We start from the raw sequence: 19,137 nt of genomic DNA, 5'->3' as shown, positions 1-19,137 counted from the left end.
TTTATCATACTTATTAGGTTATCTATGTTTACTGCAACGCATTATTATTATTATTATTATTATTATTATTATTATTATTGCATTTAGGTCATGTTAAGGTATGTTATTAATTAATATTCAGTTTATTTTCATTTTACAAATATTTACATAAATAATTTTACTTTTTTCTTCAATATTTTTAGATGGATTTTTGTGGTTTGCTTTTCTTTTTGTTGTTGCCTTTGTTATTGCTAAGATTTATTTTAAATATATGTATTTTTTATTTCTCTAAACATTTTTCTATGTCATTCAAAAAGTATTCATATGATTTAGGTGTATTTTACAATTATTTTCAAAATATACAATAGAACAGAATAGAATAGAAAAGCAGCAAAATGACAGGCAAAGTGGAAACATGCATAGAGGTATACATATAAAAAGAAAAAATTATGTACAGAAATGGCAAATTTACAGCATAAAAATACAATACAGATTCAAAGAAATGTGCAACTGAGTAGGACATAATTATTCCTTTATTCTAGGAATGTGTTGATGCAGACTCCTTCATTATTATACCTTTAGACTTTCTGTCTCTAAATATCATTTTATTTTATTGATAATAATATATCTATTTCCATTTAATTTTTATATTAATCTGTATTTGAGTTTATTTTTTCCATTTATGTCTGTAACCATTTCTTTCCAGGGTATACTCAATTATAAATGCCTTTTCCTCACAAATTGGTGACAGACAAGCGCTTAAAGCCAAAAACATGCAACATGTCACACATGCAATAACTGACGTGATTTTGTCTCACAGGAGACGGTTTTCCTGAGGTCTTCTTCTGCATGGCTCCTCTTATGTGGGCTTTATGTCTCTGGAGCCATTAAACATCCACAGGTGAACATGTTTCCTTCGAGAGGAGACATCCTAACGTTGTCTGGCACTCACATGCAAAGTCCACAAAACATTGTAAGCATTTGGACCAAATATTTAAACACAAAACAACCAGAGAATTTCAGCTTGTCAACCTTTTCACCCAAATCTGCCTTCTGTGCACTCTGCCTGACATCTCCTCCTCCTCCTCAGCCGGAGAACTTTTCTGCCAAGTTAAACTAGTCGGCCCAAGAAATTTTAAAAACAGGATGCATTCACTCAGCTAAGTACTTTGATATTTATACAGCAACTCAAAACAGCCATCTTCAGACAGGGAAAGCTCCTGTTAGATGCAATGATGTGCGACTGGTCAAACTCACATACGGCACTACTTGTTCTTCCGGGCAAATATTGTCTGCTCTACATCAGACACAAGACTGTGTCAGACGAGAGAAAATGATTTCCTCATTTAATTTCCCCTCTACTTGCACACATAGCTTTCACTCCTTGGTGCCAACAAACAATTCCCTGGAAGGTAAACACGGGCCACAGACAGAGAAACAGAACGTCAGCATCAAGAAGGCGCCAAATTATTTCACTAATGATGCGAACTCAGTGCTTCAGACTCGGCACACAGTGGGCAGCTCTAAAGCCCAACACATTTCTGTGCCTCAGTGGCATGTTAAGTTTGTATTTTAGATAGTTTTAATGAGCTGCATCTGAACCGATGACGTTTAGAGAGTTCGTGTTATGGACACTGCAGGTTTTTCATCATGTGATCACTTCCCTCTTTTTTTTAAATCTCAATTCATTGAATTTTGTTTAATCCAGTTTTTATTTATACTTGAATGTCTTCTGGTACTTTTCACTTTTTCAGAGTCTTGCAAAAGCATTTTCACTGTTTTGACTTTTTCATGTTTTGTCACATTACAAACTCTAATTTATCTAAGTGGGATTTCATGTGATGAACAAATACAAAGTAGAGCATAAGAAGTGGAAGAAAAAGCTTTAAACTTCCAAGCTCACCAAAGTTGTAAATAGAAACCACCTGTTTGTAATTTATCCTCAGTATAAGTCCAGATGTTCTGCTTCATCTCTGTACAAACACCATCATGCAGACCAGGAAGCACCGCAGACATGTAAGGAAGGACGTTTTTGATCATTTTAAAGCAGTGTGAAGTTACTGAGGAGCAACCTGAGAGAGACCTGGAACAACAATGAACAAATCTTTTGGCTGGATAACTTTAGTCATGCACTCCATTAATCTGGTCTTTAAGGAAGAGTGGCAAAAAGAAAGACAGAAGGTCTCTTTGCATCTCTTGGTCATTTAAGAGATATTAGATTAGGTACTCCCTTCAATAAAGATTTATGACAGATTATGAATATGAATATTACAAATAGGGGGAGAGAGGGTGAGAAGTGTTAAGGGGGTATGTTTATATGTTAATGAATTTCACACCTCTCATCACAGTGGGTGGTAACTATTGACGTCATGAGATAGAGCAGATGTTAATGACTTATTGTAATTCTTTAGCACTGCCCTGTACTGTTCTTGTTGAGTCTGAAAGACACCCCCCTACTGTTCTTTTGTGGGATAGGCAATCTGCTTCCTCTCCCCCCATTCTATGTACTTGGTCTAAAAGATGGCTGTCCTAGTGGTCTGAACGACTCGCTACCTTAGCTCCGATTGTTTGTACTCAGCCAGAAAGACACCTATCTCTTGCTCTTTAGTGGTCTACCCAATCTGCGTCCTCTCCCCCTGCCTGCATCCTTGGAGCATGGTTGTGTAGTGGGTATGTTTCGTTTTTTTTAAGGTAAATTGCACCAATAGCAAACTTAGTCAATGTTTTTATAAGTTGGTCTAGTTGTCAGAAGATGTAAGTAAGTCTCCATGAGAGGGGGTATTTAAGAAAAAAAAAATACAGTTTCACTGATTGAAATGTAGTTGATATGTCGCAACAAACTTTGTGCAACAAACATCAAAAGAAAAAGAAAACAACTAAAACCTGAATGGCCATTCAATTTGACAAATTGAATGGCCATTCAATTTACACAGGCCATCATTCAATTAATCTATAAAACACATCAAAAAAATCTAATCTAAATAAATAATACTAATTACATTAAATATTTTAATACATACTGCCAGTACAACCTGTAAGAACTAACTCTGCTTTTGTATTTTAGGTTACATCTAAAGTTAGACTTTTATGTTTGATTCTTAAGTTGAAAGTTAAATCTAAAATTACAATTTAAAATAAATCCCTAGATAAGATTGAAGTAACTCTGCAAAAGAAACCCTGTCTATCTGTCTTTCTGACAAACAATCAGAGCTAAGGTAGCAACTCGTTTTACATCAGAGCAGGAGATGGCTGTCTTTCTGGCTAAGTACAAACAATCGGATCTAAAGTGGCCAGTCGTTCAGACCACTAGAACAGCCATCTTTTAGACCAAGTACAAAGAATGGGGGGAGAGGAAGCAAATTGTTTATCCCGCGAAAAAACAGTAGGTGTCTTTCAGGTGTCTTTTAAATTATCTGACTAATGGCACCAAGAGGATAAATCAAATCCTTGGCTGGTATTTTAGTTTTTCTGTTGGTGCTACACACAACTTTTTGCCATGAAACTGCCAGTCAGCTGTGAATATCCACCTTAGCTATCTCAAATATCAAATGAAGAATTGGTCTCTTGTGAAGAGCAAGCTTACAAGGCGCATTAGAAATAAACTTTCCTTAATTCAGGTCCTCTTTTTGGTCTGTTTAAAAAACAAACTGGCATCTCTTTAGCATCCCTGCAGTCTGCCCTGTTGGCTCGGACATGCCGACCGACAGTCTCAGACAGTAGGTCCTCTGGGCGCAGCCGTGCAGACGGGCAGCCCACGATAACAACAACGGAGTTGAGGAGACACTGAGGTCAGCAGTTAGCAGACGGGCTTTCCTGGCCGTCACCGGATCTGTGGAATTTCTCTTCTCCTCGCCATCTCTCACAGGATCGGCCTGCAGCACGGCCTGCAGGCTCGGCACGCCACCCTGCCCTGAGCAAACAGCACCCGGAGACTCTCCATCACACTCAGACCCACTGCAGTGGCTCGGTTCTTCGGGGGCCAAAGAAGGCGTGAGCTCCACAAAGAGGCAATGTTTGGGTAAGAGGATGAATGAAATGGGTTTCAATCTAGAGTAATGAGATTATATGTTTGAAAATAAAACAGCAAAGCACCTTAGAAAAGTGAGCCAAAAATACCTTTGAATGGAAAACTCCATGAACTCACTTCTAAAACGCTTGCATGTTTCTTGCATAAACATCCCGAGCTACTTTTAGATGACTTTACATTAATCACGATTTTGAACACTGCTGAAATATAAATCTTGCTGCAATTAATGCATATTTAGTCTAGAGAGTTTAAAAGCATATCTGCTTATAGAGGAAATGTGGCTTGTGGCAGGATATAAAAGCATGAAAAACAAACTCTGTGTGTTTAAGTCTGGGGTATTTTTATTGGATGACAAAATTAAAAAGAGGCAAAAAGGGAGCACTGTTCAACAAAAACAAAAACTTCATTTATTATTTATACCCTTTGACATGCCAGCTTCTAAACAGCGTGCCACCAAAACCTGGTGACAAAGTGCAAATAAACCGAGACATTCCCAGGAGACTGACGTGGAGCTGTTGCCAGATGAATGTTTTCCCAATCAGTCACCCGCTGCAACGCAGCACAACAAATACACACAAACAGGCACTTGGTGTGATGCAGTGTTTATTTTCCTGCTATTTCCCAGACACGAACATGCAAAGTGCAATAATTGCAGCTATTTCTCAGAGGAGTCAAGCAATGAACCGCCCAACATTAAAATGCTCCTCAGTTTTTGGTGATTGCATGTTTTCATCAGCAGGAATAATTCTGCTTCAAAATTTGTCGTGAATGGCCTCCCTGTGTTTCACCAGAAATCCAGAAAATTCAAAAGATTGTTCTATCAGCTCAATCTCGCAGTGGAAAAGACTGGGCAATGTCTACTAAAACTCACCTCAACTTTATTTATAAAGCCCTTTTTAAAACACGAGTGAAAATCAAAGTGCCAAACCAGGTCAAACCAGAACATAAAAAAAGCAAACATTGCAATAAAATACATTAAAATAGACAGAAAGAAAAAAGTCACACAACTAGAAATACAGAAATAAGGCAAAGTTGGCTTTTTACTTCATAGCTGACACTTATGTAAATCTAGGAAACACATTTTCTTGCACACATATGAATAAGTCTGGAATAGATTCATAAAACGTGTTTTAATACATTCTTCTTTTGCCACTGTAGCAAAATGAGGATAAATCCAGAACACGTTTTAAGAAGGGGGCAGGAATTACCAATTAACTAAAATTTGCTAATTATTGTTTGCAAAATTTATCAGTGCCTCACTTATTGTTATACCAAGCCATTCCTCTAAAATAAATGTGATATATAGCATTTTAAAATGCTTAACTTACTGATTTACAGTGATCAGAATATGGAGGGAGTGTCTTCACTTGTAATTGATGTAAAGGAAGGTAAAATGAGATCTTCAGCACTTACTTTAACTACGGTAAAGGAGAGAGGAAACTGAATAAATGTACTCAAATTAAAGGATGAATTTTACTAAGGTTCTCAGTGTGAGGTCACACTATTGCAATAAAAGACTTATTTTTGAGTCTTTTGACACTTTTTAACAGGGTTGCCAATATGTGTGGTAGGAAGTGTGTCATAAATACAAAGATTACAGAGTAGCAAACAATGAAACAGCATCAAAACATTAGCAGCTTTACTTGAAGAACAACTAAAGGTTACTAAGCACACGTCTGTGTCTTCTGCAGGTCAGCTCCTGGAAAACAGGGACGACACTGATTAACTTTAAGTTGTCTCTGCTCGAGTCACATTGGAAAAAACAGGCGCTACGCGTTGGACTTACACAACAATCCTGCAGTTTCTTGCCTGGACGTAGCTTCCCGTGTATCTGACGTCACACCTGACCTCGTTGTTGGAGAAGTCAGACTCCTGGACCAGCTGGGAGGGGTTCACCGTCACCTGGCAAACAGAAAACGGTGACGTGCAAGATAGATTCTGGTTAAATAAAAATTTTACAGAGGTAAATCAATGAAATGTGGAAGCAGCTGTTTTGATCTGCAGTTCTACCTTCAGAACGTAATTTCCAGGTGGCACGTCAGTGATATCGATCCACTGGCAGTCAATGTTAGCATGATATGTGTCATAGCATCCAGGACCAAGCCCCTTAAAACAAACCAAGCTCATTTTACTCATGTTTTCTGCTTAAATGCCGGGTTAATGCATTTTATATGTTCAGGAAATGAGACTTAAACACCAGTAAATGATCTAAAACCAACAATAAGATGAAATTATAAAGTAGAAATGACAAAAAGTGAGTAACATTCGTGCAGACTAGCCTGTGTGTGAGCAGTGCAGGCAAAGCGTCGGCGTACTCCCGGGTCACATGAGGTGTCCTCCAGACAGAAGCTGGCTTTGTGTCCCTCAGCAACCTTCTGTCCAGTGGCGACGTCCAGAAGGTCGTAGTTACTGAAGGCCTCCATGCTGTGGTAATGTCTGCAGAGAGTCGGACATGCAAACAAACACACTCAGAAAAGGGGGGGCTGGTTTGAGCTGAACACGCTGTGGAAACTAAGGTTTCTGTGAGTTGTCGCAAAGGGGACAGTACTGTACTGTGCAAAAAAGTCTTGAGGCATCCCTAATCACTTTGTTTTGCTTTCAAGAAACCAGACTTTTCTAAGAGTGCCTTGATCAATAGTAGGCAAACCATTTATTGTTTGCTAATCTGCTGATTCAGATGTCTACATGCACACTTTAAACATAATATTCCTGGCTTTAGGCAGCTGGCCAAAAGCGTTTAACGGACACAAAAAGTGCTCTGGTCAGATTAGACCAAAATTGAAAAGTCGCTGACCAGAGTGTGGAAAAGACAATCTATCTTCCTCTCATTTCATTGGTTGTCTCACTTCCTCATCACATTTAACATCACTTAATTGGACATTTTGTATTCTGGGACAAAGAAAACAAAACTTGAGTTGCTCATATGTGTGCATGTGTTATTATTACCGGCACTCTTTCTAAGTGGATGTTGCTTTGACTGGTTTTGGATGGGTTGATTTCCTGCTCTTTACCTTTATGAGCTGGGGCTGTTAGATGTTTTTATGAGGGAACTCACTGGTGACAGCTGTGCCATTCCCATTCATGTCTGGGTTTGACTGGAAGGAAGTCTGCAGTTCCCTGGTTCTTCACTCTCTGTGGGAAGCGCAGCAAGACTCTGTACTCCAGGTCACTCACGCTCGGACGATATGCAGACCTGCAGAGAAAGGAAATCCAAGTCAGCTACTCAGAGCACCTGCAGGATTGAATAACCGCATCTTTACATAACGCCATCCTCCTGACATACACTTCACTGCACTTTAAATTCCCTCTGATTGCCCTGCGCAGCAGATTTACTGCAGTGCTGGGTTTGAGTCATGAATTGGTGGCTTATCTTTTCAGCTCTGAAATCCTTTTGCCTTTCATTTCAGGGTTTGTTTTCCTTGGCAGCGCGGCTCCTTAGATCCTCCGCCGATCAGAGGAGAGAAATCCTGAGCAGTGGCCAGGTTTGTGCGCAGCCGCTCTGCCACTGAGCTGCTACATCCAACTAGCCAACAAGCATGAGGACAGCCAGCTATCCTCATGTTGCAGCCTCAGTCCTAATGACTGTCTTCGTTAATTCTTCAAATGGCAGCCAATCAAATGGACAAATTCAAACATATTAACTCCAATTTAATCCCATTTGTTGAACAAGTCCGCGTGAACAGCTAGATACACATTGCACTGAGAACGTGTTCCTACAGCTTGAACCTTTTACACATATTGGCACGTTACAGCTAGAGATTTCCATGTGTTTTATGGGACTGTGTTTGACTAACACAAAATAGATTAGAATTGTGAAGTTGAAGGATAATGACATGCTTTCCTTTTTCTTTTTTCTTTTTTTTTACAATAAAAACCTGCAAACATTTATATTCAACTCCTTTTAATCTGATGACCACAAGTGAAGAAAGACAGTGTAGAAAGAAACTCATGAAAAGTCCTGTTTGCCATTTTCCATAACATGTTGTGGAGGAAAGAGGTCTGATCAGATTCATCTGCATAAATCATCCTCACTGTAAAGCATGATGGCGGCAGCATCATGCTGTGAAGATGCTAGAGGTTCAGTTTCCAGGTGAACAGTGACCCAAAAATATTCAGCCAGAGCAACAATGGAGTAGTTTTTTAAAATCATTATATGTTACTGCCATGCATGCCACATTTTTAGATTTTCCTTTGCAAGACATCTAGAAAAGAATGCTTCACAGCACAGCTACGCCCTACCTATGTCATGATGTCTCCCACATAAAATCCCAATACAATATCTAAATGTTTGTGGTTGCAACATGACTACATGGAAAAAAAAACTGTATATGGTCCTGAGAACAACAAAAATGGTGAATTTTTGTTGTTGAACATAACTGTACCTGGAAAGGCAGTTCTCCTCAGCTGCACAGCGAAGTGCATACATCTGTACTCTCTGGATGTACGAGGCTGCTTGGATGTAGTACGGGTCAGGGATTAGGTCTGGCAGACCTGCAAATAATAAAATGTAAGTTACTCAAAGATAAAATATGTAAATTTGTGTGGCTGGTCTTGTGATTTAGTTGCAAACAGGATGTCAAACCTAACCAGCTGGCGCGATGGATGGTGATTGAAAACCAAAACGACTCTGAATAACCCATTTAATCAACCTAATGCTATGATTAGCATGGTGGAATAAGATGCTCCTACAATATGTTTCAAGGCTTTTTATACACAAATTAAATTACTTGTTATTGTATAACTTCAGTGGAATAGACTGTAAACCGGTCTATTGATACAAGCTAAAGATGTTCCTATAGGTGGCACATTTTGTTGCAGCACAATCAGTGAAACAGCAGAAGGAATAACAAAGTTCTCAAAATAAATATATTTATTTTCCATCCTTTTGTCTAAAGCCATGTCTTTGAGGACTGATTTGAAGCATTCTGTTAAATGACTTAAAACTGAAAAACAGCCAAAACAGAATTTCCATAAGAATAAAAATTCTTATTGTTGTACTTACAAACATTCAGAAATATTACGCGCACACTATATAAATATTTGTGAGAAGAGTGAGTACATAAAAATATAACATGCAATGAAATTGGCTGAAGCAGAACTTGGAGCTCAGTCTGAAAAAAGAAAACACTTTTAGAAACCGAATCTGAATTAGCGTAATTTAAAATCCAATGTGGTATGGAAATGGCTGTTGGTAAACTGAAAATGATTCCAATGTTTTGAACACATATTATTTATCTTTCAGCTGTAAACATAACAGTGGTAGATGTATGACGGAGAAACGTTTATATTATATTAGAGGATTGAACTGTGGGGCCTGGTGGGTTTTAGAAGATTCTGCTTAGGGCCCCATAAAGCTTTTGACCGGCTCTGGATCATGGTTTACGGTTGATGTCGGACAAACAAACTAATTACTATCCAGTCTGTTTTTCGTCTCACCGTTGTGAAAGAACCTGGTGCCGTGGCCGGTGCCGGGTGGGTTGCGCGCGTTCTGCCTGTTCCTGCGGTCAGCTGGGTAAACATTATAGAAAACCGAGTTCCTGTGGTGGATGCTGTGCGGATCCCGAGGGTCACCTACACCTGTTGTATCTGGACTCCTCGGAGGGAACTGAATCTCAACAGCGTTGCTGGAATCGTCCACCTCTGGAGTGACTCTGGTCAGGGATTGCGTTCTGGTCTGCTGGGTGACTCGACCGTCACTAGCCAGGTTGACCCGAGCAGATGTGTGGACTGAATCCGAGCCCTCAGGGGAGCTTCTATCGACTTGGCTGTGCGTTAAGTCCTGCGCTCTTGCTGGTGGCGCGGTGGTCTGCTGCGCGCCGCTGTCCTCCGCAGCAGTACCCCTGCCTCCTCTGGGGATTCCGCTGCCGGAAAACTCCTGGCTGAAAACAGCAGCGCTACTGTTAGCCGGAGCCTGGCTTGAGTGGTAATCCACAGCCACATTGGACTGACTCTGTGTGCCGGTCCGATCCGCGGACAGGAGGTACTGCACGTCTGCTCCGAGAAGCGACGTGTCTATTTGGTCATTTTGCTCAGAGTGATCCGAGCCTTGGAGGCTCATAGACCTAGTTCTGGTGGCTCTCATGAGCGTAACAGGAGGGCTGACTTGGTCTAAATAGTTTTTTGTTGTTAGTAACATCTGGGTGCGTCTCCTGTTCTGGGAAGGCAAGCGATACCGAGTCCCAGTGCTGAGCAAACTGTACACCTGACCGTTATTCTCCCACTGAATGCGCTGTCTCCAGGGGCCAAGAGGCGCGCGTAAATGGTCCTGACCGGCGCCTAAACGCACCAGGACAACGAGAAGGCAAGTAAGAAGAAACCAGATCTTCTCCATGGCTTACTGAGATTTTAGTCTCTCTCCCTGAAAAGTCCTACAACTACAACTGAATGAGAGTGGAGGGATACTCGAGTTAGACCCGGAGGAGAGGTTTCAAATCCACTTGACTTCGTCACGCACTTGCGCACAGCATCACCGGCAGGAGGGGAGAGCGTGGGGGGAAGTCTCATCCATGTGGGCAAACAGTTTTATTTTAGATTTAAATAAATAAAATTCTGAATGTTATGACATTAATTGCGTTAACAGTACTCATTAATGTACAATTAATGTAAGCGGAATTGTACTAATAACACATAAGTTCAAATCTTCTTGGTCAGAATCGTTTTTAAAGTGTGCGTCAGTGAAGATGTGACCAAAGAGGCACAATTTAAAAATAAAATAAAATAAAATAAAATAAAAAAAATGTGTGGCATGCCTAAACTTGTTCTTTTCAGAAATCATCTAGCAAATATATTTTTTTTGTAAGGCCAGAATTTGTTTGTTTGTTTGTTTGTTTTAACAACATTAGAGAACAAAAAATATCATAAAGACCAAGGAACACATTCGACAGGTTAAACTAATGGTATAAAATGGAGGCGTTTGGTGCAATTTTAAACCAAGACATTGCTGTCAACCTAAACTAATAGAGAGAGCATGAGAGAATCAGCCAAAGACCCACCGGAGGTTCACATTCATTTTGGGATCAAAAACTCAAGTGAAAAAGTGTGTTGAAGGGGGGAAAGTTGTGTTTTTTATGGAAAACTCAGAAGAAGAAATCCCCTTAACGGACCACAGGTTGTTTGGGGGAAACAGTAAACATGTGGAAGAAGGTGGTTTAGTCCCATTCGACAAAACTGATCTTTTTTGGCCAACATACAAAAACGTGAAATAAATCTAACTGAGGACACACTGCCCCATGTCAAAACATGGTGGTGACAACATTATGCTGCTCCTTTTGCAGACTCAGCGAAACTGCAAAGAGAGAGTTGATTGGAGTCTTGATGGATCTCAGTAAAGTGCAGTTCTGGAAGAAAATCTAGAGGCTACTAAAGATTTCTGAGTGAGTTAGAGGTTCAGCAGGACAACAACTCTAGATGCAGCCAGGATTTTTAGTTGAAGCCATTATGTCCTAATTAAAGTCACATTTCAGTATTTGTGACAATACTTGGAAATGACCATTCACAGGCGCCCTCTTTTCAGATTTTTAATTGGGAAAACATTAAGTATCATTTTTCTTCCAATGCCTTTTTATCTGCAACGTTAGGGGTGGGGGGAAACACAGGGATGTGAATTCAGCATAAAATGTTAAAATCAATAAAGTCAGTGTCAGCTAAAACAACACAACTTAAGCTCAGACAGCCCAAAGACCAAACATTTATTTAAGGTGAGTTTTTTTTTTTAAACCTACTTAGCGTATTAGAAATAAAAAATAGTGTCCGGTGATCACAGTTCTAATGTACCTTTCTGCCAGATGGGGGCGCTGAGTCCCCACAGAAAATCTGGCATTTCCTCCGTAATCGTGTGAGTCAAGGTTTCTTGAGGTCTTCATCAAATATGAGGCCTTTCCACTGTTTCAAAACAATGATGAGGCGAAAAATGTTTAATATACAATATCAATGAATTACTAAGAATAAATTCAAACCATAAACCATCCAATAACTTTTCCTAGATACATGTTACATAATTAGGTCTCTTTTCATGTAGGGGTTACTTTAAGGTCAGGTTTATTTACAGCCCTCTCACACGTAACAGTGGAGTTTAATTTAGCTGGCATCCTAGGCTGTTAAGCAACAGGCCGCTCTTTAAAATCTACACAGATATGTGTGACACTGTTTGCATTTCATAATGCCAATTTTCCAGCTCTTAGATCCTCAGGGAACTCAAAAAGATGTTGCTGTCAGCAACATTGGAGTGTGACTGGAGCAACTGTGGAACTCAGATTAAATTAAATTATTTTTTCCTTATTGTAACCTGTCTCTAGAAATGTGACCAGGATCTAAGCAAAGGATTGGATTCTTGCATAATCCTGGTCCAAACAAGTAAGCCGATGCGTTTTATTTGCCAAACTCCCTGTAAATTCCCTGCAATACTATAATTTAAAATAATTGTTTCCTGTAAAACTTTCTTGGGCTCTTTCTAAGAGGGGATCTTGGCCAAGCCGTTCCCTTTTAACACACTGTTTCAATTNTTGTGGCAGGATATAAAAGCATGAAAAACAAACTCTGTGTGTTTAAGTCTGGGGTATTTTTATTGGATGACAAAATTAAAAAGAGGCAAAAAGGGAGCATTGTTCAACAAAAACAAAAACTTCATTTATTATTTATACCCTTTGACATGCCAGCTTCTAAACAGCGTGCCACCAAAACCTGGTGACAAAGTGCAAATAAACCGAGACATTCCCAGGAGACTGACGTGGAGCTGTTGCCAGATGAATGTTTTCCCAATCAGTCACCCGCTGCAACGCAGCACAACAAATACACACAAACAGGCACTTGGTGTGATGCAGTGTTTATTTTCCTGCTATTTCCCAGACACGAACATGCAAAGTGCAATAATTGCAGCTATTTCTCAGAGGAGTCAAGCAATGAACCGCCCAACATTAAAATGCTCCTCAGTTTTTGGTGATTGCATGTTTTCATCAGCAGGAATAATTCTGCTTCAAAATTTGTCGTGAATGGCCTCCCTGTGTTTCACCAGAAATCCAGAAAATTCAAAAGATTGTTCTATCAGCTCAATCTCGCAGTGGAAAAGACTGGGCAATGTCTACTAAAACTCACCTCAACTTTATTTATAAAGCCCTTTTTAAAACACGAGTGAAAATCAAAGTGCCAAACCAGGTCAAACCAGAACATAAAAAAAGCAAACATTGCAATAAAATACATTAAAATAGACAGAAAGAAAAAAGTCACACAACTAGAAATACAGAAATAAGGCAAAGTTGGCTTTTTACTTCATAGCTGACACTTATGTAAATCTAGGAAACACATTTTCTTGCACACATATGAATAAGTCTGGAATAGATTCATAAAACGTGTTTTAATACATTCTTCTTTTGCCACTGTAGCAAAATGAGGATAAATCCAGAACACTTTTTAAGAAGGGGGCAGGAATTACCAATTAACTAAAATTTGCTAATTATTGTTTGCAAAATTTACCAGTGCCTCACTTATTGTTATACCAAGCCATTCCTGTAAAATAAATGTAATATATAGCATTTTAAAATGCTTAACTTATTGATTTACAGTGATCAGAATATGTAGGGAGTGTCTTCACTTGTAATTGATGTAAAGGAAGGTAAAATGAGATCTTCAGCACTTACTTTAACTACGGTAAAGGAGAGAGGAAACTGAATAAATGTACTCAAATTAAAGGATGAATTTTACTAAGGTTCTCAGTGTGAGGTCACACTATTGCAATAAAAGACTTATTTTTGAGTCTTTTGACACTTTTTAACAGGGTTGCCAATATGTGTGGTAGGAAGTGTGTCATAAATACAAAGATTACAGAGTAGCAAACAATGAAACAGCATCAAAACAGTAGCAGCTTTACTTGAAGAACAACTAAAGGTTACTAAGCACACGTCTGTGTCTTCTGCAGGTCAGCTCCTGGAAAACAGGGACGACACTGATTAACTTTAAGTTGTCTCTGCTCGAGTCACATTGGAAAAAACAGGCGCTACGCGTTGGACTTACACAACAATCCTGCAGTTTCTTGCCTGGACGTAGCTTCCCGTGTATCTGACGTCACACCTGACCTCGTTGTTGGAGAAGTCAGACTCCTGGACCAGCTGGGAGGGGTTCACCGTCACCTGGCAAACAGAAAACGGTGACGTGCAAGATAGATTCTGGTTAAATAAAAATTTTACAGAGGTAAATCAATGAAATGTGGAAGCAGCTGTTTTGATCTGCAGTTCTACCTTCAGAACGTAATTTCCAGGTGGCACGTCAGTGATATCGATCCACTGGCAGTCAATGTTAGCATGATATGTGTCATAGCATCCAGGACCAAGCCCCTTAAAACAAACCAAGCTCATTTTACTCATGTTTTCTGCTTAAATGCTGGGTTAATGCATTTTATATGTTCAGGAAATGAGACTTAAACACCAGTAAATGATCTAAAACCAACAATAAGATGAAATTATAAAGTAGAAATGACAAAAAGTGAGTAACATTCGTGCAGACTAGCCTGTGTGTGAGCAGTGCAGGCAAAGCGTCGGCGTACTCCCGGGTCACATGAGGTGTCCTCCAGACAGAAGCTGGCTTTGTGTCCCTCAGCAACCTTCTGTCCAGTGGCGACGTCCAGAAGGTCGTAGTTACTGAAGGCCTCCATGCTGTGGTAATGTCTGCAGAGAGTCGGACATGCAAACAAACACACTCAGAAAAGGGGGGGCTGGTTTGAGCTGAACACGCTGTGGAAACTAAGGTTTCTGTGAGTTGTCGCAAAGGGGACAGTACTGTACTGTGCAAAAAAGTCTTGAGGCATCCCTAATCACTTTGTTTTGCTTTCAAGAAACCAGACTTTTCTAAGAGTGCCTTGATCAATAGTAGGCAAACCATTTATTGTTTGCTAATCTGCTGATTCAGATGTCTACATGCACACTTTAAACATAATATTCCTGGCTTTAGGCAGCTGGCCAAAAGCGTTTAACGGACACAAAAAGTGCTCTGGTCAGATTAGACCAAAATTGAAAAGTCGCTGACCAGAGTGTGGAAAAGACAATCTATCTTCCTCTCATTTCATTGGTTGTCTCACTTCCTCATCACATTTAACATCACTTAATTGGACATTTTGTATTCTGGGACAAAGAAAACAAAACTTGAGTTGCTCATATGTGTGCATGTGTTATTATTACCGGCACTCTTTCTAAGTGGATGTTGCTTTGACTGGTTTTGGATGGGTTGATTTCCTGCTCTTTACCTTTATGAGCTGGGGCTGTTAGATGTTTTTATGAGGGAACTCACTGGTGACAGCTGTGCCATTCCCATTCATGTCTGGGTTTGACTGGAAGGAAGTCTGCAGTTCCCTGGTTCTTCACTCTCTGTGGGAAGCGCAGCAAGACTCTGTACTCCAGGTCACTCACGCTCGGACGATATGCAGACCTGCAGAGAAAGGAAATCCAAGTCAGCTACTCAGAGCACCTGCAGGATTGAATAACCGCATCTTTACATAACGCCATCCTCCTGACATACACTTCACTGCACTTTAAATTCCCTCTGATTGCCCTGCGCAGCAGATTTACTGCAGTGCTGGGTTTGAGTCATGAATTGGTGGCTTATCTTTTCAGCTCTGAAATCCTTTTGCCTTTCATTTCAGGGTTTGTTTTCCTTGGCAGCGCGGCTCCTTAGATCCTCCGCCGATCAGAGGAGAGAAATCCTGAGCAGTGGCCAGGTTTGTGCGCAGCCGCTCTGCCACTGAGCTGCTACATCCAACTAGCCAACAAGCATGAGGACAGCCAGCTATCCTCATGTTGCAGCCTCAGTCCTAATGACTGTCTTCGTTAATTCTTCAAATGGCAGCCAATCAAATGGACAAATTCAAACATATTAACTCCAATTTAATCCCATTTGTTGAACAAGTCCGCGTGAACAGCTAGATACACATTGCACTGAGAACGTGTTCCTACAGCTTGAACCTTTTACACATATTGGCACGTTACAGCTAGAGATTTCCATGTGTTTTATGGGACTGTGTTTGACTAACACAAAATAGATTAGAATTGTGAAGTTGAAGGATAATGACATGCTTTCCTTTTTCTTTTTTCTTTTTTTTTACAATAAAAACCTGCAAACATTTATATTCAACTCCTTTTAATCTGATGACCACAAGTGAAGAAAGACAGTGTAGAAAGAAACTCATGAAAAGTCCTGTTTGCCATTTTCCATAACATGTTGTGGAGGAAAGAGGTCTGATCAGATTCATCTGCATAAATCATCCTCACTGTAAAGCATGATGGCGGCAGCATCATGCTGTGAAGATGCTAGAGGTTCAGTTTCCAGGTGAACAGTGACCCAAAAATATTCAGCCAGAGCAACAATGGAGTAGTTTTTTAAAATCATTATATGTTACTGCCATGCATGCCACATTTTTAGATTTTCCTTTGCAAGACATCTAGAAAAGAATGCTTCACAGCACAGCTACGCCCTACCTATGTCATGATGTCTCCCACATAAAATCCCAATACAATATCTAAATGTTTGTGGTTGCAACATGACTACATGGAAAAAAAAACTGTATATGGTCCTGAGAACAACAAAAATGGTGAATTTTTGTTGTTGAACATAACTGTACCTGGAAAGGCAGTTCTCCTCAGCTGCACAGCGAAGTGCATACATCTGTACTCTCTGGATGTACGAGGCTGCTTGGATGTAGTACGGGTCAGGGATTAGGTCTGGCAGACCTGCAAATAATAAAATGTAAGTTACTCAAAGATAAAATATGTAAATTTGTGTGGCTGGTCTTGTGATTTAGTTGCAAACAGGATGTCAAACCTAACCAGCTGGCGCGATGGATGGTGATTGAAAACCAAAACGACTCTGAATAACCCATTTAATCAACCTAATGCTATGATTAGCATGGTGGAATAAGATGCTCCTACAATATGTTTCAAGGCTTTTTATACACAAATTAAATTACTTGTTATTGTATAACTTCAGTGGAATAGACTGTAAACCGGTCTATTGATACAAGCTAAAGATGTTCCTATAGGTGGCACATTTTGTTGCAGCACAATCAGTGAAACAGCAGAAGGAATAACAAAGTTCTCAAAATAAATATATTTATTTTCCATCCTTTTGTCTAAAGCCATGTCTTTGAGGACTGATTTGAAGCATTCTGTTAAATGACTTAAAACTGAAAAACAGCCAAAACAGAATTTCCATAAGAATAAAAATTCTTATTGTTGTACTTACAAACATTCAGAAATATTACGCGCACACTATATAAATATTTGTGAGAAGAGTGAGTACATAAAAATATAACATGCAATGAAATTGGCTGAAGCAGAACTTGGAGCTCAGTCTGAAAAAAGAAAACACTTTTAGAAACCGAATCTGAATTAGCGTAATTTAAAATCCAATGTGGTATGGAAATGGCTGTTGGTAAACTGAAAATGATTCCAATGTTTTGAACACATATTATTTATCTTTCAGCTGTAAACATAACAGTGGTAGATGTATGACGGAGAAACGTTTATATTATATTAGAGGATTGAACTGTGGGGCCTGGTGGGTTTTAGAAGATTCTGCTTAGGGCCCCATAAAGCTTTTGACCGGCTCTGGATCATGGTTTACGGTTGATGTCGGACAAACAAACTAATTACTATCCAGTCTGTTTTTCGTCTCACCGTTGTGAAAGAACCTGGTGCCGTGGCCGGTGCCGGGTGGGTTGCGCGCGTTCTGCCTGTTCCTGCGGTCAGCTGGGTAAACATTATAGAAAACCGAGTTCCTGTGGTGGATGCTGTGCGGATCCCGAGGGTCACCTACACCTGTTGTATCTGGACTCCTCGGAGGGAACTGAATCTCAACAGCGTTGCTGGAATCGTCCACCTCTGGAGTGACTCTGGTCAGGGATTGCGTTCTGGTCTGCTGGGTGACTCGACCGTCACTAGCCAGGTTGACCCGAGCAGATGTGTGGACTGAATCCGAGCCCTCAGGGGAGCTTCTATCGACTTGGCTGTGCGTTAAGTCCTGCGCTCTTGCTGGTGGCGCGGTGGTCTGCTGCGCGCCGCTGTCCTCCGCAGCAGTACCCCTGCCTCCTCTGGGGATTCCGCTGCCGGAAAACTCCTGGCTGAAAACAGCAGCGCTACTGTTAGCCGGAGCCTGGCTTGAGTGGTAATCCACAGCCACATTGGACTGACTCTGTGTGCCGGTCCGATCCGCGGACAGGAGGTACTGCACGTCTGCTCCGAGAAGCGACGTGTCTATTTGGTCATTTTGCTCAGAGTGATCCGAGCCTTGGAGGCTCATAGACCTAGTTCTGGTGGCTCTCATGAGCGTAACAGGAGGGCTGACTTGGTCTAAATAGTTTTTTGTTGTTAGTAACATCTGGGTGCGTCTCCTGTTCTGGGAAGGCAAGCGATACCGAGTCCCAGTGCTGAGCAAACTGTACACCTGACCGTTATTCTCCCACTGAATGCGCTGTCTCCAGGGGCCAAGAGGCGCGCGTAAATGGTCCTGACCGGCGCCTAAACGCACCAGGACAACGAGAAGGCAAGTAAGAAGAAACCAGATCTTCTCCATGGCTTACTGAGATTTTAGTCTCTCTCCCTGAAAAGTCCTACAACTACAACTGAATGAGAGTGGAGGGATACTCGAGTTAGACCCGGAGGAGAGGTTTCAAATCCACTTGACTTCGTCACGCACTTGCGCACAGCATCACCGGCAGGAGGGGAGAGCGTGGGGGGAAGTCTCATCCATGTGGGCAAACAGTTTTATTTTAGATTTAAATAAATAAAATTCTGAATGTTATGACATTAATTGCGTTAACAGTACTCATTAATGTACAATTAATGTAAGCGGAATTGTACTAATAACACATAAGTTCAAATCTTCTTGGTCAGAATCGTTTTTAAAGTGTGCGTCAGTGAAGATGTGACCAAAGAGGCACAATTTAAAAATAAAATAAAATAAAATAAAATAAAAAAAATGTGTGGCATGCCTAAACTTGTTCTTTTCAGAAATCATCTAGCAAATATATTTTTTTTGTAAGGCCAGAATTTGTTTGTTTGTTTGTTTGTTTTAACAACATTAGAGAACAAAAAATATCATAAAGACCAAGGAACACATTCGACAGGTTAAACTAATGGTATAAAATGGAGGAG

The 19,137-nt window shown here is 40.3% G+C and overlaps 2 protein-coding genes across 2 annotated transcripts; both read right to left on the bottom strand.

Moving 5' to 3' along the window:
• Nucleotides 1–4,592: 4,592 nt before the first annotated feature.
• LOC103138504 (protein-lysine 6-oxidase-like) lies at nt 4,593–10,539 on the bottom strand. Its single transcript, XM_007552711.2, has 7 exons — nt 9,443–10,539; nt 8,389–8,497; nt 7,062–7,199; nt 6,286–6,442; nt 6,017–6,112; nt 5,793–5,908; nt 4,593–5,705 (listed from the first exon to the last, which is right to left on the bottom strand). The coding sequence occupies exons 1-7, from the start codon at nt 10,335–10,337 to the stop codon at nt 5,699–5,701; spliced, it is 1,518 nt and encodes a 505-aa protein (XP_007552773.1). The 5' UTR covers nt 10,338–10,539; the 3' UTR covers nt 4,593–5,698.
• A 2,272-nt stretch (nt 10,540–12,811) lies between these two features.
• On the bottom strand, nt 12,812–18,756 carry LOC103138502 (protein-lysine 6-oxidase-like). The gene is made up of 7 exons (XM_007552710.2): nt 17,662–18,756; nt 16,608–16,716; nt 15,281–15,418; nt 14,505–14,661; nt 14,236–14,331; nt 14,012–14,127; nt 12,812–13,924 (listed from the first exon to the last, which is right to left on the bottom strand). The coding sequence occupies exons 1-7, from the start codon at nt 18,554–18,556 to the stop codon at nt 13,918–13,920; spliced, it is 1,518 nt and encodes a 505-aa protein (XP_007552772.1). The 5' UTR covers nt 18,557–18,756; the 3' UTR covers nt 12,812–13,917.
• Between the last annotated feature and the right edge of the window lie 381 nt (nt 18,757–19,137).

Source organism: Poecilia formosa, unplaced genomic scaffold (assembly GCF_000485575.1).
Source record: "Poecilia formosa unplaced genomic scaffold, Poecilia_formosa-5.1.2 Scaffold52, whole genome shotgun sequence".
Classification (NCBI taxonomy): domain Eukaryota; kingdom Metazoa; phylum Chordata; class Actinopteri; order Cyprinodontiformes; family Poeciliidae; genus Poecilia; species Poecilia formosa.
This window is presented reverse-complemented; position numbering and strand designations above follow the sequence as displayed.

Bases quoted from the DNA above. Each gene is read 5' to 3' on its own strand.
- LOC103138502 (XM_007552710.2), bottom strand. From the start codon at position 18,556: ATGGAGAAGATCTGGTTTCTTCTTACTTGCCTTCTCGTTGTCCTGGTG. The intron at 14,662-15,280 runs GTGAGTTCCCTC...GACTCTCTGCAG, and splicing joins GAATGGCACAGCTGTCACCA to ACATTACCACAGCATGGAGG. The intron at 14,128-14,235 runs GTAGAACTGCAG...TCTGTTTGCCAG, and splicing joins CTGGAAATTACGTTCTGAAG to GTGACGGTGAACCCCTCCCA.
- LOC103138504 (XM_007552711.2), bottom strand. From the start codon at position 10,337: ATGGAGAAGATCTGGTTTCTTCTTACTTGCCTTCTCGTTGTCCTGGTG. The intron at 6,443-7,061 runs GTGAGTTCCCTC...GACTCTCTGCAG, and splicing joins GAATGGCACAGCTGTCACCA to ACATTACCACAGCATGGAGG. The intron at 6,113-6,285 runs GCTAGTCTGCAC...GTTTGTTTTAAG, and splicing joins CCTGCACTGCTCACACACAG to GGGCTTGGTCCTGGATGCTA.